The 25,602-nt window shown below is 36.5% G+C and overlaps 1 protein-coding gene across 1 annotated transcript in view; it reads left to right on the top strand.

Annotated features, from left to right (window-relative positions):
• LOC105548506 (thrombospondin type-1 domain-containing protein 7A-like) overlaps positions 1-18,870 on the top strand; it is a gene marked incomplete at its 3' end in the record, with an annotated part of 313,220 nt that extends 294,350 nt beyond the window's left edge. Inside the window, exons 5-6 of the mRNA XM_011992552.1 lie at positions 17,187-17,342; positions 18,658-18,870. Of these exons, the coding sequence (XP_011847942.1) occupies positions 17,187-17,342; positions 18,658-18,870 (369 nt within the window). The remainder of the gene's footprint in view (positions 1-17,186; positions 17,343-18,657) is intronic.
• Between the last annotated feature and the right edge of the window lie 6,732 nt (positions 18,871-25,602).

Genomic DNA, 25,602 nt, shown 5'->3' on the forward strand with positions numbered 1-25,602 from the left:
TAATAATTAAGTAGTTCTTGATATCTAGCAGAAGGAAAATTTCATTTCCATTTCTAACTGGAGCACAAAAGTCAGAATAATTTTCACTGATAGACCACTAGGGTTAATACGTGATTATCTTAATAGCCTCAGATATATTAAGTTACTATGACACTATATTAACAACCCTCATTAAATTTATTTTTAATTATGACCTATGTTAAATATGCATATGTGTGTGCCTATGTATTTAACTAGACATATATTATTGAAACCCCATCATGTACCCTTCCAAGATTACATGGAGTAGTAATTAGAGGTACATACACACTGAAGACTATGGAGCCGGACTGCTTGGATGTGAATCTGAAATCTATACTTCTTAGCTATGTAATTGAGGGCAACTTCATACTCGGTTTCCATATATGGGGATAACTGGAATACCTACCTCATGGGTTTTGTAAGAATTCAATAACTTAATATCTGTTAAGTGCTTGGAACAGTGTAACATTTCCTGGCATGTAGTAAACACCATCATCTGTTTGTTATTAAACAAATTACATCTCACTCCATTCATAAGTGGAAACCCTCTTCTAAACTTTTGTTTGTAATTCCTTGTTTTTCTTTATATATTTCACTTGTCAATGCTTTTCAGCCATTAACCACCAGGAACACGCCTGTAGTTGAGCAAGTTGGGTTTGTTACTCATTGGAGCTGGAGAGAACGCAACCATGGGCATCTCAGTAAGGATTTCAGTAATGGTGTTATAAATAATGTATTAGATGATTTTTTTAAGGAGTTTCAATAAATGGACTTTGCATGGATTGAATGCTATAAGGGAGCAAGAATAATTCTCCGACTGGGTATCTAAATAAACCTTATCTGGAAGGTGAAAACACTGGAAGGAGACTAAAACTGTAATTGGTAAAGAAGCAGAACTCATTTATATTAGCTGGTGGAAAGAAAGATTTGATATTTGAGGGCTCTCACAGTGACCTTGTTTTTGCTTAGACAAATTATGTAGTCTTATTTTTTGTCTCACTCCATCATAGTCACAGAATATGTGATATGCTGCCCTATGAAGTTGTTCATGTTCAACAGGAGAATACCATGTCATAGATGTGAGTGCCAGGCCAGCCCCTAAAAGCATCAGGCCTAACTGAAAATGTTAGGTCAGGTACCTGATATTTGTGACTGCTTTCCTCTTCCTCGGACTTATGCATTTATCCCAAAACCTTATGATACTACATTTTTTAAAAAATAAAATAAAATAAAGCTTTATATGAATGGTATCATTAAAAATATATTCTTCGGCTTGCTTTTTCACTTTCTGATGACATGTATGTGGATTTTATATTGGTGATTATGCTCTAGCTTATTTCCACTTCTCTATAGTTTTGACATCCTATTATTCAATACCTAATCCCTTTTAATTGAACATGAGTTGTTTCTACATACTTGCTATTATAAACAATACTATTATACAATAACAGTTCTTATAAATATCTCTCAGATAAATGTCTGATAGTTTTCCATGGGATATACCTAGAAGTGTGCACATCTTTTCAACCATACTAGAACATTGCAAATTATTTTACATTTTGATCAAAACAACTTAAATTCCCACCAGCAGCATCTGTTTGGGCTGCTTTATGTCTTCTCCAGCACTTAGTATTATCAAACTTTAAAGTGTTTTGACTGACTAGTGGATGTGCTATTTTAGTTTTTAGTTCCCTATTCAGTTGATAATGTGACTGTTAGAGGTTAATTTTAGCCTTTTGCAATCATTTCTTCCATCTTCTTTTATTCTCTTCTACTTTATTTGCTTCTCCTTTCTAGCCTTTCTTAAAATTTATTGCAACAGTTATTACACTACTTCCCATATTTCACAAGTCATACATCCTTATCCTATATACATATATATGGATTTATATATATATATGGATTTATATATATATATATATGGATTACCTTAAAATTTTAAGGTGGAGTCACAAATGAATATAGTCTGTAATTAATGTATTTACCTTCCTAAGAATATTTTACTCTTATAACCTTCCACCAACCTACATATTAAGTAGTCTTGTATTTTAGGTCTTCTATCTTGCAATTATTTATAACTGTGTGTATTAGTTTTCTACTGCTTCCATAACAAATTATAACTTCACACCTTATCATACAGTTCTGTAAGTCACAGGTCTGGCATGCATCTCTCCAAGCTAAAATCAAGGAGTTGACAAGGTTCCATTTCTTTCTGGAGGCTCTAGGGGAGGAGATGTTTCCTTGCTCATTCACAGTGTTGGTATAATTCAGTTCCTTCGAGTTCGAAGACTGAGATCTTCATCTCCTTTCTGATTGTGAGCTAGGGACTGTTTCCAGCTTCTAGGAATCACCCACATTCCTTGGCTCTTGGCCCCTTTCTCCAAACCCTGAAATGGCGTATCAAGTACCTTTTATACTTGGATGTCTCTCCACTCCTTTTTCTTCCATCTCATCTTTCTAATGCACTCGAGAAGGTTCTCTCCTTTTAAGTAATAATATAATTAGATTGGGTCCGCCTGGATACTTCAGGTCACTTTCCCCATCTCAGGTTTTAAATCTTTAATCACATCTGTGGAGTCCCTTTTGTCAAGTAAGATAACATATTCACAAGTTCCAGGGATTAAGGCATAGAACCTTTGACCATTCTGCCTTTCACACTTTTCCAATTATTATTTTACAATCAGTGCTCAATTTTACTCTTATTTGATATTGTTCTCTGACCACTATTCTCTCTGAAATTTTAGACCCTAGTTATGTGATCACTTTCTTTTTTATGAGAAATAAGTTCTTTAGAAATTTCTTTAATTATGGTCTAGTATAGTAAAACTTCCATTTTCTATCTGAAAATAACTTCCTTTGCCCCTGATAATTAAAGATCCCTGGATATGCAATGCTAGGTTTCCCAGTAGCCATTAAAACAGAAAGTTCTGTGACTTGGGATTAGTAATTCACCAGGAGACAGGCCATATTTAGGACTGTGGTACTATAGTAGATCGGGTTTATGTTGTAGATTTTGGGGGTCCTCTGAGGATTTTTCTTATGATACCAGCTGTATAATAAAAGGCTTTATTTTAAAACAAGACACAGACTTCAACTTTCAGAAAGACAGAGGAGATGTACTTTGTCCTATATTTGCCACTAACTTAAAAAATATTCCCTTGTATTTTTCTATTGTACAGAATTTTTCTATTCTACAAATTTCTATTGTATAGAAAACAAACCATAAAAAGACTTTGAAAGTTGGAGAGAAGAAGGCAGATAAGCTGGATATGTCAAGGCCCAAAAATGACAAGGTGATTAGTTCTCTTGGTTTTCTTTTTACCTCCCACATCTGAAGGTTGGAGCTAAAGAAGCCAACAACCCAGAAACATCAGTGGACACAGTTTGTAAAAACTAACAAATTCCTGCTTTTTCTAGCCAAAGGACAAATAAAAGACCAATTTAGCAAGACTCAAAATTTTAGACAATAATCACTCTACCCAGCCAAAAACACATAAAAATAACATGGCCATACCCTCACCCACATCAGCAAAGGGCTGATGGGAACCTGTTTTCGCCCTTGTGATACTGTAATGAGTTGCTCAACACTCCCACTAGGTGGTGTCAGAGAAAGCCGAGTAGGGAACTGACACTTCCATCACTGATAGTTGCTATCTGGTAAAGTGCTCCCCACCCCCACAATGTTAGCGAAAACAACTGGGCAACCAGTACACACAACCACATAGAAGTAACTAGAAGTTCCTCTTTGTTTGTTTGACAAATAGGTAATTGTAGTTGACAAACAGATAATTGTAGTTTTTTATTATACTTTAAGTTCTAGGGTATATGTGCACAACGTGCAAGTTTGTTACATATGTATACATGTGGCATGTTGGTGTGCTGCACCCACTAACTTGTCATTTACATTAGGTATATCTCCTAATGCTATCCCTCTCCCCTCCCCCCACCCCATGACAGGCCTCAGTGTGTGATGTTCCTCTTCCTGTGTCCAAGTGTTCTCATTGTTCAGCTCCCACCTATGAGTGAGAACATGCAGTGTTTGGTTTTTTGTCCTTGCAATAGTTTTCTGAGAATGATGGTTTCCAGCTTCATCCATGTCCCTACAAAGGACATGAACTCATCCTTTATTATGGCTGCATAGTATTCCATGGTATATATGTGCCACATTTTCTTAATCCAGTCTATCATTGATGAACATTTGGGTTGGTTCCAAGTCTTTGCTATTGTGAATAGTGCCACAATAAACATAAGTGCGCATGTTATCAATGGAGATTAAGAAACCTGGACTTCTGCCTTCACCTTGCAGTAACAATGTGGCACACATATACCCTTTTTACATTCTAGAGCAGGGTCATAAAAAGCCAGTTTGAAAGAAAGAAAGGATTTTAAAAGATCTAGAGTCTTGTGACATAAAGCAAAAATGTCTGGGTTTCAATCAAGTCACTCCTTATGCCAAGAACCAGGGAGTTACCAGATTCAATGAAAAAAAAAGACAATAAATAAATACTGGCCAACACTGAGATGATGATGTTAGAATTATCCAACAAGATATAAGGAAACCATGATGAAAATCTTTCAACAGTTATGAGCATGTTTGAAACAAATAGAAATCTTCAGCAAATAAATTGAAGATGCAAAAAAGAACCAAGTAGAAATTGCAGATCTGAAAAATATAACAGATATAAAAAGCTCTCTGTGTGGGTCTAACAGCATAATGGAGGGGAGAGAGGAAAGAATCAAAGAACTAAAATACAGAATAATCAAAATTACCTAATCCGAACAACACAGAAAAAAATATGAGGGAAGAAAACTAAAAGTATTTCAGAGACCTGTGGAACTGTAACAAAAGATCTAACATTCATGTCAATGGAATTCCAGAAGAAGAGGAGAAAGAGGGCAGAGCTTAAAAGGAAAAAAAAAAAAAAAGTATTCAGAGAAATAATGGCTAAAATCTTCTCATATGTTGTAAGCAGCATACAGCTATAGATTCAAGAAGCTGGATGAATTCCAAATAAGTTAAACCTGAAGAAATACATGCCAAGACATAATAAAAATCTGAAAACTGAAGATAAAAATATTTGAAAGCACCCAGAGAAAATTGATACCCTTACTACAGGGGAAAAAAAAAATTAAATGACAGTGAACCAGAAACCATATAGGTCAGAATAAAGTACTATCATATTTTTCAAGTGCTAAAGGAAAAGAACTGTCAACTCACAATTCAATACTCAGAGAAAATATCCTTCAAGAATGAAGGAAAAATAATGACATTCTTAATGAGGGAAAACTAAGAGAAGTTGTTACCGGTAGACTTACCCTAACCGAATAGCTAAAGAAAGTTCACTAAATAAAAAGGAAAGATTAGAGGAAGAAACCTGGGAATATCAGGAAAGGAGAAAGAGCGGGTAAACAAAGTATGGCTAAATATAATAGGCTTTCCTTCACTTGAGTTTTCTAAATTGGTTGAAACAAAAATTATATCACTGCAGTTTATTCAGGGATGCAAGGATACTTCAATATTTAAAAGTTAGTCAATGCAATTAACCAATTTAACAAACTAAAAATATAATCAATACAGCAAAAGCTATTTGACGAAATTTAACATCCATTCATAACAAACTCTCAGAAAAAGGAATACAGAGAACATCCTCATCTTAATAACACCTAAGAAAACCTATAGCTAACAGTATACTTAATGGTCAAAGACTGAATGCTTGTCCCCTAACACTGCAACAAATGGTCTACTGGCAATCCTTGGTGCTCCTTGGCTTGTAGCTGCATCATTCCAAACTCTGTCTTCGTTAAGCATGGTGCTTCTCTGTATGCCTTCACATGGCCTTCTTACAAGGACACCACCCGTTGGATTTAAGACCACCTTAATCTTTGCATCGTAAATTATACAACAGTAAGAACTGGGCCATTCTGGAAAATCGAAATCTCAGTATAAACTGAAAGCCAGTAAGATCTCATCAACTAATTATATTTGCAAAGGCCTTATTTCTGAATAAGGTTATATTCTGAGATTCTGGTAGACATGAAGTTTGCAGGAACACTATACAACCAAAGTGCATTGATTATAATAATGTCAATATTCTGGCTGTAATATTGTACTTTGTTTATACAGTCTTGCCTGTGGGAGAAACTGGATAAAGGATATACAGAAGCTGTCAAATTATAATTTCATGTCAATTACAATTATCTCAAAACATTTAATTTAAAAATTATAGATGCAATTTATAAGATATATAAACTATATTTAGAGGTTATATAGTAGGTGTATTTTCAGAATACTTCATTGGCCATATTGATAGAAAAAGAAGTGTTAAGATTATTTTTATTTTTTTCCATTTGTAGAGCTTAAACATTCAAAACAATATTTCAGAACCATAAACATTCAAAACACAAGAATATTTCGGAACCACAGAAATGCATCAGCCTCATTTTTAAAATTTGTTTTGGAAACTTCAGAAAACTTTAGACATTGTTTTGTGACCTTGTGAAGCATGGAATATATATTTATTTGAATCCCCTTTAAATTACTTAAGAACAATAAAATTTCTCCATTATTTTGAGAAATCAAAAGGAAGTCTTCTTAAAGTTTAATATGTATTTCTTTGGAATCTGTATTGGATGAAGATCCATTTCTTACATAGTAAATTATACAAGAGTAAGAACTGGGCCATTCTGGAAAATCGAAATCTCAGTATAAACTGAAAGTCAGTAATTTTTCCTAGGTCTGTCCTTTACTTCGTTCATTGAATCACACTGATTCCAAATAACTCTTGGGCAATTGCAGAGAAGAAATTGTCTTACAGTTTTTGAGGAACTCAGGTAGGATCTATGATTTATACTAATCAATACGTGCTCTATTTCAAGAAAATCTATAATGAAAATCACCAAAGGAATAGAATTATACATAGCAGGTATTCTTCCCTATGTTTCCTTGATTAATGAAAAAAAAAAGCTTATGTGTACACAGGGACAACTGTAAGTAGAAATCACTTCTTGAGAATTATGTCAGTGTTGATTTGATGGGCTTAGCAGCTGAGCAACCCTCAGGAACACTTTGTTTCAGCAATACTGAAGCAGCTATGTCATCTGGGGTATATACCCTTGGATTTGTCATCTCGTGCCAGGAAAATTTAGGACACAGACATACATGAGTTTAGGAGTGGAGGTTCAATAGGTAGAAGAGAAGAGAAAGAGAAGCATCTCCCTCTCTAGAGAGAGAGGGGTGTCTGAGTGGAAAACACCCGAGGGCGGGGGATGTGCTGGATTTTATAGTCAGGTTTGAGGAGGCGGTGTCTGATTTACACAGGGCTCACAGATTGGTTTGATTAGGTGTGATGTTTATACAGCTTATGGGAAGGCTGGCCTTTCAGTCCTAATCTTATTATGCAAATGAACTCTCCTGTTGATCGGTACCATCTTGTCTGCTCCTTACTGTACGCTAGGGGGCTGATAAAGAGAAGGGAAGGTGGGGCTGCCATTTTAAACATGATTGGTACAACCGCTAGCTTCTATGTCTGCAGCTCAGTTTTACAGGCTGTTCTTTGTTAAAAAGGAAAATGATTTGAGGCTGCTTTTCATTAAAATGGAAACCTTACCAAGGACTTCTGTACCCTCACTATCTGCCTAAGTAATTTTTTCTTCACTCCTGTATCAATACTTCCTTGAGCCTTTATTCATCACATTTCTCTTTTTGTAGCTCAAAATTTTGTGGCTGATTATTCCATTTAATTTATTGAAAATACACCAAAAGCTAAAATAAAACTTATTAAAAGGAAAAAAAAAAAAAAGGTGGCCATGAAGTAAAAGCACGATGTTTTAACCTGTTTCCTTTCTTTGCTTGTTTAAATTAGGGATTGGGAGTGTGTGTGTATGTTCCCCCCCACCCCAAGCTTTGAAGTTCAGGGATATATATGTACAGGTTTGTTACATGGGTAAATGAGGAGTCATGGGGCTTAGTGTATAGATTATTTCATCGCCCAGGTAATGCGCATAGTACTGAATAGGTCGTTTTTCAATCCTCACCCTCTTCCCACCTTACACCCTCAAGTAGGCCCTGGTGTCTGTTTTTCCCTACTTTGTGTTGGTGTTTACCAGCTTCCACTTGTACGTGAGAACATGCAGTATTTGGTTTTCTGTTCATGCAGTAATTTAAAGAAGGATAATGACCTCCAGGTCCATCCGTGTTGCTGCAAAGAACATTATTTCTTTCTTTTTTGTACCACATTTTCTTTGTCTAGTTCATTGTTGATGGGCATCTAGGTTGATTCCATGTCTTTGCTGTTTTGAAGAGTTCTGTGATGAACATATGCATGCATATGTCTTTATGATAAACTGATTTATTTTCCTTTGGGTATATACCCAGTAGTAGGATGGCTGGGTCAAATGATAGTTGTTTTAAGTTCTTTGAGAAATCTCCAAAATGCTTTCCACAGTGACTGAACTAATTTATATTCCCACTAGCAGTGTATAAGTGTTCCCTTTTCTTAGAAACCTTGCCAGCTTCTGTTATTTTTTGACTTTTTAATAGTAGCCATTCTGAGTGGTATGAGATGGTATCTCAGGGTTTTGATTTGATCGTCTCTGATGAATAGTGATGTTGAGCAATTTTTCATGTTTGTTGGCCATGTGTATGTCTTCTTTTGGGAAATGTCTATTCATGTATTATAGTTTGTCCATTCCTTAATGGGGTTATTTTTTGTTTAAGTTCCTTGTAGATTCAGGATATTAGACCTTTGTCAGATGCATACTTTGCAATATTTTCTCTCACTTTGTAAATTATCTGTTTACTTGGTGGATAGTTTCTTTCGCTGTGCAGAAGTAGCTCTTTAGTTTATTTAGGTCTTATTTGTTCATTTTTCTTTTTGCGGCAAATGATTTTGGAGTCTTCATCCTGAAATCTTTGCCAGAGCCTATGTCCAAAATGGTATTTCCTAGATTTTCTTCTAGAGTTATAGTATTAAATCTTATATCTAAGTCTTTACTCTATCTTGAGTTGATTTTCATATATGGTGAAAGGAAGGGGTAGAGTTTCAATTTTCAGCATATGACTAGACAGTTATCCCAGGATAACTTATTGAATCAGGAGTCCTTTCTGTATTGCTTGTTTTTGTTGACTTTGTTGAAGATCAGATGTCTATAAGTGTGTGGCTTTGTTTCTGGATTCACTAATCTGTTCCCTTGATTTATGTGTCTGTTTTTGAATCAGAACCATGGTGTTTTAATTACTACAGGCTTCTAGTGCGGTTTGAAGTGGGGAGTGTGATAACTCTAGCTTTGTTCTTTTTGCTTAGGATTGCTTTGGCTATTCAGGCTACTTTTTGGTTCTATATTAATTTTAGAATAGTTATTCTAATTCTGTGAAAAATATCATTGGTGGTTTGATAGGAATAGCAATGATTCTGTAAATTGCTTTGGGCAGAATGGCCACTTTAACAATATTGCTTCTTCCTGAATTAGTTCTATCTGAATTAGTTCATTTTCACACTGATATAAAGAACTACTTGAGACTGGGTACTTTTTAAAGAAAGGAGGTTTAATAGACTCACAGTTCCACATCTCTGGGAATACCTTGAGAAACTTAGAGTCATGGCAGAAGGCAAAGGAGAAGCAAGCACCTTCTTCACAAGATGGCAGGAAAGAGACAGCAAAGGAGGAAGTGTCACTTCTAAACCACCAGATATTGTGAGAACTCACTATCATGAGAATAGCATGGGGGGAAAGTGCCCCCATAATCCAATCCTCCTGCCAGGTCCCTCCCTTGACATGTGGTATTACAATTTGAAATGCTATTTGGGTGCGGACAGAGAAACAAACCATATCACTATTCAAGAGTATGGAATGTTTTTCCATTTATTTGTGTCATTTCTGATTTCTTTGAGCAGTGTTTTGTAATTCTCATTCTAGAGATCTTTCACTCCCTGGTTAGCTGTGTTCCTAGGTATTTTATTCTCTTGGTGGCTATTGTGAATAGGATTGCATTCCTGATTTGGCTTTCATCTTGGATGTTACTGGTGTATGGAAATTCTGCTGAATTTTGTACATTGATTTTGTATCCTGAAAATTTGCTGAAGTGTCTTAACAGGTCTAGGAGCCTTTGGACAGAGATTATGGGGTTTTCTAGGTATAAAAGCATATCAATCTGTAAAGAGAGATAGTTTGACCTTATCTCTTCCTATTTGGATGTCTTTTATTTCTTTCTCTTTCCTGATTGCACTGGCTGAAACTTCCAGTGCTATGTTTAATAGGAGTGGTGAGAGTGGGCATTCATTTGTTTTATTTTAAGTTCTGGGGTACATGTGCAGGATGTGCAGGTTCATTGCATAGGTAAATATGTGCCATGGTGATTTGCTGCACCTATCAACCCATTACCTAGGTATCAAGCCCAGCCTACATTAGATATTTTTCCTGATGCTCTCCTTTACCACACTCCCCCAACAGGTCCTAGTATATGTTGTTCCCCTCCCTGGGTCCATGTGTTCTCATTGTTCAGCTTCTACTTATAAGTGAAAACATGAAGTATTTGGTTTTCTTTTCCTGCATTAGTTTGCTAAAGATAATGGCTTCCAGCTCCATCCATATCCCTTCAAAGACATGATCTCATTCCTTTTAATGGCTACATAGTATTCCATACTGTATATGTATGACATTTTCTTTATCCAGTCTATCACTGATGGGCATTTGGGTTGATTCCACTTTTTTGCTATTGTGAACAGTGCTGCAGTAAACATGAGTGTGCATGTATCTTTATAATAGAAAGATTTATATTCATTTGGGTATATACCCAGTAAAGGGATTGTTGGGTCAAATGGTATTTCTACTTCTAAATCTTTAAGGAATCACCACACTATCTTCCACAATGGCTGAACTAATTTACATTTCCACCAACAGTGTAAAAGCATTCCTATTTCTCCACAACCTTGTCAGCATCTGTTGTTTCTTGACTTTTTAGTGACAGCCATTCTGACTGGCATGAGGTGGTATTTCACTGTGGTTTTAATTTGCATTTCTCTAATGAATAGTGATGTTAAACCATTTTTTCATATGTTTGTTGGCTGCATGAATGTCTTCTTTTGCAAAGTGTCTTTTCATGTCCTTTCCCACTTTTCAATGTTTTTTTTTTTTCTTTTAAATTTAAGTTCCTTGTAGATTCTGGATATTAGACCTTTTTCAGATGGATAGATGGCAAAACTTTTCTCCCATTGTGTAGGTTGTCTGGGTATTCTTGTCTTGTTCCAGTTCTCAAGGTGAACTTCCAGCTTTTGTCCATTCAGTATGATATTGACTGTATGTTTGTCATAGATGGTTCTTATTTTTTTAGGTATTTTCCTTTGATACATAGTTTGTTGATGGTTTCTAACATGAAGTGATGCTGAGTCAAAAGACTTTTCTACATCTATTGAGATAATGTGATTTTTGTTTTTAGTTGTTTATATGATAAATCATATTTGTTTATATTGAACCAATCTTTTGTCCCAGGAATAAAGTCAATTTGATTGTGGTGGTTTTAGCTTTTTGATGTGTTGCTCGACTTGGTTAGCTTGTATTTTTTGAGGATTTTTGCATCTCTGTTCATCAGGGATATTGGCCTAAAGTTTTCTTTTTTGTTGTTGTGTCTCTGCCAGGTTTTGGTATCAGAATGATTCTAGCCTCATGGAATGAGTTAAGGAGGGATTCTTTCTTACTTTTTTGCAATAGTTTTAGTAGGGTTTGTGCTAGCTCTTCTTTATATGAATGGTAGAATTCAGCTGTGAATCTGTCTACTCCAGGCCCTTTTGTGGTTGTTAGGGGTTTTTTATTACTGATTCAACTTCAAAACTTGTTATATGCCTGTTCAGGGTTTCAGTTTTTTTCCTGGTTCAATTTTTGGAGGTTGAATATTTCTAGGAATTTATCCATTTCTTATAATTTTTCTAGGTTGTGTGCAAAGAGGTATCATAATAGTCTCTGAGGGTATTTTGTATTTCTGTGGGGTCGGTGGTTATATCACCTTTGTCATATGTTACTGTGTTTAATAGGATCTTCTCTCTTTTTTCTTTATTATTCTAGCTAGCAGTCTATCAATCTTATTTATTCTGTCAAGAAGCCAACTTTTGGTTTGGTCAATTTTTTTGTGTGGATTTTTATTACATTATTTTCTACAGCACAGCTTTGTTTTTGGTTATTTCTGTCTACTGCTGGCTTTGGTGTTGCTTTCCTCTTGTTTTTCTAGTTCCTCTAAGTGTGATTTTATGTTAATTTGAGAATTTTCTAATTTTTTGATGTGAGCATTTAGTATTGTAAACTCTCCTCTTAACACTGCTTTAGCTGTGTCCCAGAAGGTCTGGTATGTTGTATGTTTGTTTTCATTAATTTCCAAGAATTTCTTGATTCCTGCCTAAATCTCATTGATTACCCAAAAGTCATTCAGAAGAAGGTTGCTTTAATTTCCGTGTAATTGTATGCTTTTGAGAGATCATCATGGTATTAACTTCTGTATTTATTGTGCTGTGGTCTGAGAGTGTGGTTGATATGATTTGTTTTTTTTGTTGTTGTTGTTGCTGTTGTTTTTTTTTTTTTTTTTTTTGAATTTGTTAAGAATTGCTTTATGTTCAAGTATATGGTCAATTTTAGAGTATGTGCTGTGCGCCAATGAGAAGAATGTATATTCTGTTGTTAGATGGAGTGTTCTGTAGAGGTCTGTTAATTTCATTTGATCAAGTGTGAAGTTTAAGTCCCAGATATGTTAGTTTTCTCCATCCCTTTACTTTGAGCCTATGAGTGTCATTGCATGTGATATGGTCTCTTAAGATAGCACAGTTGGGTTTTGCTTCTTTATTCAACTTATCACTCTGTGCCTTTTAAGTGAAGTGTTTAGCCTATTTACATTCACGATTAATACTGATATGTGAAGATTTTATTCTGTCATTATATTAGCTAGTTGTTGTCTAGATTTGATTTTGTAGTAGCTTTATAGTGTCAATAGTCTGTGTACTTAAGTGTGTTTGTATAGTGGTTAGTAACAGTCTTTCATTTCCATATTTAGCACTTCCTTAAGGACCTCTTGTAAGGCAGGTCTGGTAGTAATGAATTTCCTTATTCTCTTTTAGGGATGCCAGTGAGTCATAGATTTAGTCTCTTTACATAATCCCATATTTCACATAATTCCACATTTCATTTTTTAAAATTTGTTTTCATTATTTTTGTCTGTCTGATTTGATTTGAAGAACCACTCTTCAAGCTCTGAGATTTCTTCATTAGCTTGGTCTATTCTGCTGTCAATACTTTCAATTGTATTATGAAATCCTTATAGTGAGTTTTTCAGATCTATTAGATCAGTTTGTTTTTTTCTTAAAATGGCTATTTCATCTTTAGCTCTTATATCATTTTACTGGATTCCTTGGATTTCTTGGATTGGTTTTCAACTTTCTCCTGAATCTCAGTGATCTTCATTGTCATCCAGACTCTGAATTCCATCTCTGTCATTTTAGCCATTTCAGCCTGGTTTAAAACCAGCACTGGGGAATTAGTGCAGTCATTTAGATGTAATAAGACACTGTGGCTTTTTAAGTTCTTAATGTTCTTGTGCTGGTATTTCTCTCATCTATATGGGCTGATGTTCCTTAAATCTTTGAAACTGCTGTCTGTTGAATAGGGCTTATTGCTTTTATATTCTTTGATATCCTTGAGGGTTTGACAGTGGTATAAATTGGGTTCGGTCAACTGGCTTCATTTCTGGGTGATTTCAGGTGGCCCAGGCTCAGCTCAGCACACTAGGGACTTCGGACCAGGCCCATGGCTTTGTTCTCTGGTCCCTCAAGGTTAAGCACCTGCTGTACTGCAAGGGCTGAGGTCAGCTAGCAGCAATACTCTGATGGAGGGTGCTGGCAAAAGCACTACATTGGGGTGGTGACAATGCGGTCCACACTTGTGCATGTATGCCATCAACTACAGGGCAGCAGTGTGGCAGGGTCCACGTGTGTGTGTGTGTGCGCGCTTGCTCGCGCGTGTGCTTGCCAGCAACAGCAGAGCAACAGCAGTGTGGTGGGCCCTGGCGTGGTGGTTGGGGAAGGCTGCAGGCAGGAGCATGCTGGGGAGGGCCCATCTGCAGAAGCTCTCTAATGGTTAGGTGGTGCCTACCAATGAAGGAGTTATGGTAGCAGCTTCTGGAAAGCACCCCCATTGGGCATCTGAGATTGTACTGCAAGTGGGCAAGGCCAGGCAGTTACCCTGGGACAGGCTGAAAGATAGGGGGTGCTCAGATCAGACTGGGCCTGTGCCATGGGGAAGAAAGTTATGCTGTGTTCATGTCCTACAGTCAACAAAGGCCAAAGCCACCTTGAAGAATGTAGTGAGCCTTGGGAGATGGGCATCTCTGGCCATGCTCTACTGCAGCTATTTCTATGCCAAATGCTCTGGATTCTGCACATATTAGAGCCCTGTCCCTGATAACTCTCTGATAAGCTGTCTCTGCAAACTCAAATGTCTGTGTGGGGAGTGGGTTCCCCTGCAGCTAGGATTCTGGGGTCCGTGTCTAGAGTGGGCCATTCCATGCCTGTTTAATTCTTCCCTTTCCCAGGAGCCCCTCAGGAACAGGAATGAATATTGATGCTCAGTAGCCTAGTGCAGAGTTCCCAGCTTCCTCTTCTTTATCCCAGGTTCTATGTTCTCCCTCTGTCCACTTTCAATGCCATCCTTCTGAAGATCTGGTTGGAGGGTGCAGGTCTTCTTAATGGGCTGGTCTCTTGGTGGGAGAAGCTCTTCCTGTCAGCCATCTTACTTAACCTGTTTTCTTAATAAAACAACTTTTGCTTCCTAAAGTTTTCAACCTTATATACAAAATAAATTCAGACTCTAAGATTCCTCACAATTTCATACCCAGTAAATTTTATTTTAAATAAATTATTATTTCAAAAACAATATAATAGCAGCAAGATTTAAAATGACTTTTCACCAATTGAAGGAAAAAAATTGAGATTTTAAGGTCTCTTACCCAAAACTTCTCATTTTAAATTACTCTGAAAGTTTCCATAAGTAAAAATCATTATTTATGTTAACTTGCAGCTAATTTGCTATGTAGTGTAGACTCTTCTGCCTATACATGTCTTTAAAAGAATCCATTTTTATGTGAAGTACTTATCATTGATGTCGTTATTTTTTATATTCAGAGTGAAATATTTATTTCTATATTTTCTGTCATTAGTGTGCCAAACACTTTTGCTACTGGAAAGCAATAAAATTAATCATTTTTGGCTTTGGCTGCTGTAATGATGCACATAAACAGCAATCCTGATGAACTTGAGTGAGAATGCTCACTGTGCTCATACTAAGCCAATTAGTGCCCAGTTATTTATTTTCACTGTAGTGGCGAGTGTGGGAGTGGTGGGGGTGCAGAAGTGGGGGAGATATAGAGAGAGAGATAAGTACTACTAGTAGAGAAAGAGAGACATAAAATTGGCAGAATACTTTTCAGAACAAAAACTGTGGCAGTAGGGAATCAATATGATAGGCTTTAGATAGCATTTATGACTGTGCTTGTGTGCGTGAAAACTTACAGGATTGTAAAAGTGCTTACAATTTGTCTTCAAGTTTAAACTACAAACAGACATAGTACTTTCATTTAAAAGTTAGGAAAATATAGTTTAAAATTTTTAATTTCTCTATGAACTTCTACATGTAATCCCATGCAATTGGAATTTGATAGTCCTTTCACATAGGAGAATGAGAAATAGCTAAGCATCCATTGTTGAAGTCATTTTTTTCTACAAGCATGGGCTCATCAAATTATCAGAGTGACAAAGGAATTAGCTATTATTCAGGAAATGTGTGACCAAGATAATTACCTTTTTTTTTTTTTTTTTTGACAGAGTCTCGCTCTGTTGCCAGACTGGAGTGCAGTGGCGTGATCTCAGCTCACTGCAACCTCCGCTTCCCAAGTTCAAGTGATTCTCCTGCATCAGCCTCCCAAGTAGCTGGGACTACAGGCGTGCAGCAACACGCCCAGCTAATTTTTGTATTTTTAGTAGAGATGGGGTTTCATCATGTTGACCTGGATGATCTCTATCTCTTGACCTCATGATCTACCTACCTCGGCCTCCCAAAGTGCTGGGATTACAGGCATGAACCACCACGCCTGACAACGTATTAAATTTTTTTAAAAACAAAAGCAACTATGGCTGTCAGGAGATAGACAGACCTATATTATATAGATATTATACAGCTGAACTTGATTCTCTTCCTCTGTCCATATAGTTTTACATATCTTTTCATCAGTTAGTCATTTTTAATTCTATGTCCAGAACTATGGACATATATTGACCTTAACTGTCAAATATATACAAAAGAGCCAAACTGCAGGCATAAAAAAAAACAAAAAAGAAGCAAGGACAAGCAACATTTATCCACAGTTTATTGGTCAACTTATGAACAAATGTAGATAATTATAAATTAGTATCCTTACTGATTGGTAGATTTTTTTTTATATTTTAAGTTCTAGGGTACATGTGCATAACATGCAGGTTTGTTATGTATGTATACATGTACCATGTTGGTGTAATGCACCCATTAGCTTGTCATTTACTAGATTTGTGTCACATATGCAGACAATATATTATTATTTAGATGTTTTGGAAATAATTCAGTGAGTACTGTAGCTGGTGGTACAGAGAGTAGCCCCCATTTGAGATCCTTCTTCATCTTACCTCTCAATCTCTGTGTACCAAAAAAGATGGGAGAGTGCTCCACCAGGAACTACTCAGTGGACATTTTTTTCATATATGTTAAAGCTATAGTCCCCCTCCTGTCGTGTTCAGTCCTCTAAAGTTTTCTTTTACTTTCTTAGAATATTGCTGTAGAATTTTAGATCTAACCTTAGGGAATATTTTGCAGACTAGGAAAGTTACATTCAGAATTATCAGTTGCATGACCAATTAGTGGTAAAACTGGTAATCAAACAATTTGCAAGACAGCTCCAGTTTCCTTTAACTACACTATCCTGCCTCTTTTATTTCCATTCATTCTCTTTTTATTCTCAGGATGTGGCCAAGAAGCATTGGAATGATATCTTGGTAACACTTCTTTAAGGATTTTCCTTTTCCATACACACAGAAAAATCATATTACTGGCCATATGTTTTCCTTTTGTTTGTTTTTTTAATATGTGTCTGTATTTTTCTCTAGCCTCAAAGCCAGTGGACTTGAAATTATGCACTGGCCCTATCCCTAATACTACACAACTGTGCCACATTCCTTGTCCAACTGAATGTGAAGTTTCACCATGGTCAGCTTGGGGACCTTGTACTTATGAAAACTGTAATGATCAGCAAGGAAAAAAAGGTAGGTCACGTGACCATGACATGCCTTTTATACCCACCAGTTGTATCAAATCATGAATTATTTTTAAAATGCTCTTCTGTGTTACTTGTTTGTGATATTTTCCAGAATGGTTAAAGACTATTAATTTCAAAAGATGAATAAACCTACTCCAGTGATAGTACCAGAAGATTAAAACAGAAGAACATAGGCATAAATGCTTGTTAATTTAGACAAAATGATGGAGAGAATCTGAGACAGTTTAGTGCAATGGTTAAGATGAGCTGTGGGGTCAGGCCTGGGTTGGAAAAACCTACTGTGTCCCTTACTGTTTAGATAAGTTAGTTAACTTTGTCCTCTTATCTGTATAAGCATGTAACAGTATCTGCCATCCAGGTTGTGTCTAAGGAATCAATGAGATAAAAATAAAGCACTTAGTTTAGTGCCTGACCCATATCTAGTGCCCAGTAATAAAGCTGCTTATTACTTTGAAGAAAAAAATGTAAAAACGGTATTATGCAAATGAGAGAGAAATAGAATAAATGCAATGGTTTTCTTATGGTGGACATGGTGAGCTAATTTTCACATGATCTCGTGATTAAAAACATTTTTCTATTTTGTTTCCAAGGCCAGTCTTCTAGTGATTCTAGTATGTTTACATAGCAATAAATAGACTTATTAATTTTGTTACACACTGTCAGGAAGGGCAACACTTAGATGCTATTAAAGCTCAAAGCAGGACTTTGAATATTTCACACTGGAGCCCACATGGCTTATGTTCCTAGTTCAAATTCCCAGAGGGTCTAAAATCAACGGAACCTCAAAGAGATTGTTTCTCTGGAACCATCCAACTTCTTAGAGGTTCATTTTCCAAATTTAATCATGTGACATTGCTGAAGATTTAAGAAAAATAGCACTTTTGTCTGGTAATCGATATTTCTAAATAGCTTGAAATTTCACTCATTCTTCGAATATTCTATAGCTACAGACCTTCCAAGTCAACCAAAATTTATCTCTCTCTCTGTTCCCACCCTACTCCTCTATGCCCCACAAGGGAGATAGGTACTATACGACATTTCTAGCCTTACCTTTGCGGTAGTAAGCTAAAACCAAAGGTTCTCATTTATTTTCATTCCGTTCATCAATCCATTCACTTACTCATTTAATGAATGGTTCATGACCACAGATTAGCTACAGTCTGGGGATACACCAGTGATTCAAAACAGAAATTACTTCTACCTCCACTCTTACCTAACTTTTACCCTGAGGTTTTATTCAACTTTCTGAAATACTCAACCTTTGATGGTAATAATAGATTTTTCTTTCCCCCATACTTCAGGCTTCAAACTGAGGAAGCGGCACATTACCAATGAGCCCACTGGAGGCTCTGGGGGAACTGGAAACTGCCCTCACTTACTGGAAGCCATTCCCTGTGAGGAGCCTGCCTGTTATGACTGGAAAGCAGTGAGACTCGGAGACTGCGAGCCAGATAATGGAAAGGAGTGTGGTCCAGGCACGCAAGTTCAAGAGGTTGTGTGCATCAACAGTGATGGTAAGACAGACGTGTCTATTATGTTTTTATGGACGTCCAACCCTGCATATATGTTTTTACTTTCTATTAAAATCCTGTGTCTTCTCGCATTAGAGCTGGTTCCATTTACAAACGTAGAAATAGCTGCTTCTCTCTCCCTCCCTTCCTCCCTCCCCCTCTTTCCCTGTCTCCCTCTCTCTTTTGTCCTTAATGAAATGGTGGCAGTGGAGAGGATCCATGAATAGTAGCAAGATAATGTTAAATGTGCAAACAGAACAGATCATATAACATAAGAATTAAATTATCATTAGGGTAATAATTAAATTGCCAAATTTAACAGCAACAAGGAAACGTAACTTTTTAAAGTGACTTTAAAAAAATTATAGAAAATGAAATGTAAACAAAGAAGGGTTGTAAGCGTTGGTTGACTTGACTCTAAAAGTATTTTCTGTTAACCTCCCTGACATCATGTCTTAGTGTTATCATTTCATTTCCAGGCTCGCAATCCACGAGGTCCATCACAGCCTAGAGTTCCTGAACTGACCTTTTGCTCTCTAGGACTCCCCTATTTAGGAATGTCCTAGAGCCACTGGATAGTGGCTTTTCACAAGATTCTTTTCCCCAGCCACAGGAATAACCTTGGACTTTTATAACTAATATTTGTTTGATAAAATATACTGTCTTGATATTAGCTCTAAGATTTTTACATTCCTTCCTAAGAGTACTGCTACTGTATTGGGGAGAACCCCTTACCTCTAAGCCATCCCTGAGTCACACAAACCGCAAGACTCCTCCAGACGTACTTTAAAACCTCTGGACAAGATCATCTCTAAGGTTGCTCTATCTCTTGAATCCTATGACTCTGCACATCAGAGAAACATGAGTGCTAAACCCCAGAGTCCAATAGTTGACAGTTTATGCTGTTTACAGCATATGCAGAAACATTCTGGTGCCCCCTTGGGGGTACTGGGACATCTGGTAACCGTCATAATTCTTTCCATCCTATTTTCTTCCAGTAAGCAGAATTGTTTCCTCTTGTGACTCAGTCACTGTTCAGTCATAAAGAAAGACACTCTGGGGTGGGAGACTGACAGACACTGCTATTACTGAGAAATTAGCCTTTTGTCTTTGTCCAGGGTCTAATATAGTCATGCAAGATAGTATTAGGTAAAATCTGAACCAGTGCTTGAGTTTGAAATGGGAAGAAGATCATCGCTCCAGATCTTTTATGATGAATTTTATGTATTCTGCTTTTTTGCTATGATAAGCATAACCTGCTGTGATATGTCCTCTCTTTAGCTCTTCCTTATTCTACAATAAAGAGAGGCAAAAAAAGGAAGTAACACTCAGAGATTAGCAGCTAGGAAAAGAAAGCAAAAGAAGCATGTTCTGTTTCTCTCTTACTCACATTTTTAATCCTAATTTGGATTACACAATACTGTTACCTTCTGAATTTCTGTAAAAACAGTAATGGTCATATTAAATTCCCTCAGTAATAGTACTTGATCGTTTTTCTCAGTTCAAACAATTTTTCTTGTCCTTCCATAGACCTATAGAGGAATTAGGGTCTCAGGTATTGTGAAAAGTGTTTTTGAGTGAAACAAAAAGCTAAAAAGTTAATTTTGCCTGGCACTTCTGCCTCAGTGTTATGCAATGAAAAATCAGATTTAGTCCACTTGGTGCAATGATCTTCCTGGTATTTGTGCAAATGGAATATATTTTATATAGACTAAAGGAGCCAGCTATTTAAAAAATGTAAATGGCTTATTTTAATTTTGTTAAGGAAAACTTATTTTGTGACGCAAATATTACCTCCTAGCTTGTCTTGTGAAAAAACGCTAAAAAGCAAGCAAAGGTATGAGTTAGATGTGTGTAATTGTATTGGCAATGTATGTTATAACCTAAAAAGCAAATTGATAACTCACAATACACATGAGCTGGTTTCGCTTTGTCTACATCACAAACAGAATTAATTTTAAAAAGATAAGTATGCAACTGATACTCAATTCGTTATTATCCTTTACAGGACATCTTTTCCACCATTAACTTCTATTTCCTGACATTAATTAGTTGTAGTACAACTTAATACATTAGCTGTTTCAGCTACATGGATGTATAAAATCAAGAAAATTATTTTTTTATTATGAATCCTAGAACCCAGTCAAATTTGTATATAAACTGAGACATAATTGGGCTGATAGAATAAAACAAAAAGCTGGAGACTTGTAAATACTGCTCCGATATTATCATATGGTCACCTGGTAAGTGTTTAGCAGCTGCACCAAACGTTGTTTTGTAATTAAATTGGACCCAGGGAATTAAAGTTGATTAGTTGTACAGACTCTACCTCTAGGCCTGGGCTGCAGCTATACATTTTGTTTTATAATTAAGTTAAAGCTCAGCTAGGGACATGAAGCGTTAAAGCCTGTGAACTGAAGAAATAATAAAAAGACTTTTTTGCTCACACATTCCTCACAAATTTCACAACTTTGTTAATGACCTCAAGACACTTAAAATCTATTTGTTTTCTGAAATATTCTTTGTCCAGACTCCCAGTGATCATTAAGATTTGCTGCTGCTGTTGTTCATTTTTCCATTTGCCTTCTAAGGAGGAGGGTTGGGGGAGGGTTGCAAGAGACCCCAGGAGGAATTTTGCATAGCTTCTCTGTCAGAGAAGAAGGCAGAGGGGTGTAACAGAGTTGCAAGACAAAAGAGAGCACAAAAGACAATTAGACTCTCCAAAAAGAGATAAACATTTCAATGTAGTAGAACAAATATTGATCATTAATTAAAGATCATCAGATCTGCAATTCCAGGTCTCTGAACACAAATGCAGGAACCTACTCCAAAGATCTGTGATCTGGAGAATCAGAGGATGTTATACCTGTAAAAAACCCAAAACCTGCCCTATTTTAATTTTTTTGATATTGAGTATGTTTCATTTACAGGTGTAAATCTGGCAAGGCAAGAATATTTTGTTTCCTAAATTGGCTTGTTAGAGGCAGAACAAAGCCAGGCTATTGGACTCTGGAGCAAGGGGAAAAAAGTATTATTCCTTACTTGAGAGTGTAAATCAAATATTGTTTCCATATTTCCTTGTCCTCTGCTTAAAAACAAAAAATATGATGCTGTCTATATTTCCATATCATGTGTGTTATTTCAGATATCGAGTACTGACACTTTTCCATGTGAATTTCAAAAAGTCAGTTAAGTTGTTTTGTTTTTGTTTTCGCATTATTTTTTAAAGCATAAACCTCAGTGGTTTCAAATGCCTGAACTTCTGTGCTATCTTTCTTTTCTTTTCCCCACATTAGTAAAAGTTAGCATATAACCAATGACATGGGCATAAGCAATCACTTTCCTACTTGACCCAGATTAAGAAACCCAAACATACTTTTATGGAAGTAAATCATTGCAAGTCAGCATTACCCAGCTATTAATGATACAGTATAAGAGTAATGAAGGTTGCCGGCTAGGGCCATTCTTGTGTATTGTGCCATTCTTGAATGGGAGTAACTCTGCTATCCAAAGACTCTCAGCACCATGCCAAACTGACTGGCTTCTAGTAATGCTGAAGAAGACCTATGTCTAAACACATGTGGAGATGAGCACTGAGGCAAGCCCTAGAAGCAAGTTTTTCTGACTCTTTTGGGTACATTTCTACATATGATCAAAAGTATCAAAATAACTGGCTTTGAAAACATTTGGAGGAAGTTGACTGTGTTAGGGTATTTGTGCATTGCTTATAAAGAAATACCTGAGGCTGAGTAATTTATACAAGAGGAAAAAGGGTTTAATTGGCTCACAGTCCTGCAGGCTGATAGGAAGCATGGCACTGTTAGGTGTTTGGCCTCTGGTGAGGCCTCAGGAAGCTTTTATTCGTGATGGAAAGCTAAGTGGGAGCAAACATCTCACGTGACAGAGTGGATCAACAGAGGGGGAGAAGAGGGAGATGACACACATTTTTAAACAACCAGATCTCATGAGAACTCACTATCATAAAGTCAGCACCAAGGATTTGGTGCTAAAGCATTCATAAGACATCTACCCCTGTGATCCAATCACCTCCCACCAGACGCCAGCTCCAACAGTGGGGATTACATTTCAATATGAGATTTAGTGGGGACACATATCCAAGCTATATCATTGACTTTAGTATCTAGGGCACTGGCTTGCCATGTGACTGCTTAATCTTTCTCAACTTTTTACCACTAATTTCTTCCTTCTGGAACAGGATATGTTTCTGCCTATAAGACAAGGAAAGGGAAAACTTGAGTACTATTTCTTTCCCAAGTAGTTCTTGTCATGCTTCTTTGTTTCCGTGTAGTCAGAACTAGGAGGAATATGGGGGCATATCATTTCAGTATGTTGAAGAAAATGTAAGAATTTTGAAAATTTATACCATTAGAGAACAGGACTCATTGTGGAAAGAGATGGGGAAAGATAGTGCCCTATTTTAAGTCTTATAGTACAATTTGTATGCAATATATAAACTGAATATTGAGTTATTTTTTTCAGACACATATGTATTATTAAAAAGTAACAGTGTGAAGGGGGACAGAGGTAAGTGGGACAATTGGCAGAAGATTGGGAGCAAAGCATGCCAGGAATAGAAAAAGAGAAGTTATAGAACTCATAGATGGAGACTAGTATTTTGACTAATTCAGAATATTCATAGCTTGTTCCAGAAGCATAGGCCAGGTCAAGGATTAAGATGCATCAAGCTTATTAAGGATGTGCTCCCGGAAAAAATCAGCAAGAAAAGGGGGAATGAAGAAGCGAAATATAGAAAAGGGAAAGGGTCTTGAGTTCCTAAAACCATTCCCAGGTTTAGTGATTCACTAGGAGGATTCACCATACAGTTGTACGTATAACTATGACTTATTAAAACAATAACATGCAAAACAAAATCAGCGAAAGGAAAGTGTACTTGAGGCAAATTTCAGAGAAGAGGTGAGTTCCAGAAACTTCCAGTTCCCCATATTGGCCAGACAACCCTAGTGTCAAAGGGCAATCAGCCTGAGGTCAGGAATGAGGCTGCAGCTGCAGAATCTGAAAGATGGGTGCAGAGATCCAGTGAAAGGGATCCCATGGGATGCAAACTGGCCAGCAACACTGCCCATTACAAAAGGAAATCCATTTATGTGGTAAGGAATATAAATGTTGTATAAACTAAAAGGAATCAAAGACCTGATTAAACAGTGTCTTCTGGGCCCATAAGAATATGCAGTTTTCTGGTCCTCTGCCACTTAGGAGGTTCCTGGATTCCCAATGAAATTAAAATAATTCTATTTGAATTTTAATGCAAAAAGGAACTTCAGAAGGCTGGAAAACCTGAAGACTCCCAAGTAGCAGACATTAAGATTGTTTAATATTAGAAAATGTTAGAATATCTTTTCAAGAACTTAAAATGGAAGAACACATTTATAAATATTTTTGTGCCTTTCTATTGGGGAGTACCTTTTGTGCCATATCTTATTATTTATCAATGATAAACAAGAACATTGTAATATGCAAGGGAGAGTGGTAGACAAAAAGTTAAAATATGTGTATAGACTAGATCCTCACCTAAATAAGATTTGCTTCTGAAACCTTGGTGAGAACCCTGAGTTCAGATCAATTCAAATATCTATGGAACTAGATGGGAACACAAGTTCAAATGCATGATCATTCTTTGGATCTGGAATCTACTTCTTAACACAAATTACAAGGCCATTATGTGGAAAAAACTTCTCTTAAATGCAAGAACCCATCCTATAACTGAATTGTTTTTCCATAATTTAAGCAATAAGTCAACTAAGAAGTTTCCTTCCTGTAGAATGTTGTCTTCTAATGTGTTTGAAATATAATTAGATTGGATATTATGTTAAATCTAAGGTCTCTCACTTACAATTAGGATTGTCTAACACTATTGTTAGGAGTTTGTTTCCTATAATTGGGTTGAGACTCTATTCAATTTGTTGTAAAGATAGAAGTCATTATAACCTTTTAGAAAATTTAAAGCAATAGGTTTTCCTTCAATGTTGGTGTGTCGTAATCGTCATTTTATTTCGGACTATAAAAACTTGGCATCAGATACTCTGATTTGTCTGCTATGTGTTAGTATATGTGTCTATGTATGTATTACAATATACTTGAATATGTTAGTAAAGAATGCTTTTTTAAAAAAACCATCAGCGTTGAGCCCCAATGTTCTTTGTTCTTTTGAATGGCAGTGTTGTAGCAAAGAGTAGAATTTTCTAAATAATTTTGTTTTGTTTTTAAAGTAGGGTAGATTCAGCAGAGATGTCAGATAAAAAGTGAGTAAATAATTATTTACCTCTTAGTGATACAAATTCTCCACTGAATGTTAGCTACCACTTCAAATGGCAAATATAGAATAGCAGTTTACTTTGTCATAGGTGGCGGGTGCCGTAACACAACACAGAGCAACAAATTTTCTCTATATTTCCTTTCAGAGATGTGTTCTCACTGTGCTGCCCAAGTTGGTCTTGAATTCCTGGGTGTAAGCAATCCTCCTGCCTTAGCATTCCAAAGAGCCGGGGCAACAGTCACATAACACTGTGCCTGGCCAAAGCCAGTATGGACATTGGACAGAAAGCATAACTTGCAGTTAAATTAGGCAGGAGTTTAGTTATTAAACCCGACAGGTGCATTCCTTATGTTAGTGAACCTCATGTTTGCTCCTTTGATTCCCTTTATATCCACCTTCTCTGTAAAATGTTGTCTTCCCACGACTTCATTGATTCTGTA

The sequence above is a fragment of the Mandrillus leucophaeus genome, unplaced genomic scaffold (genome assembly GCF_000951045.1).
Source record: "Mandrillus leucophaeus isolate KB7577 unplaced genomic scaffold, Mleu.le_1.0 Scaffold1106, whole genome shotgun sequence".
NCBI classification, from domain to species: Eukaryota; Metazoa; Chordata; class Mammalia; order Primates; family Cercopithecidae; genus Mandrillus; species Mandrillus leucophaeus.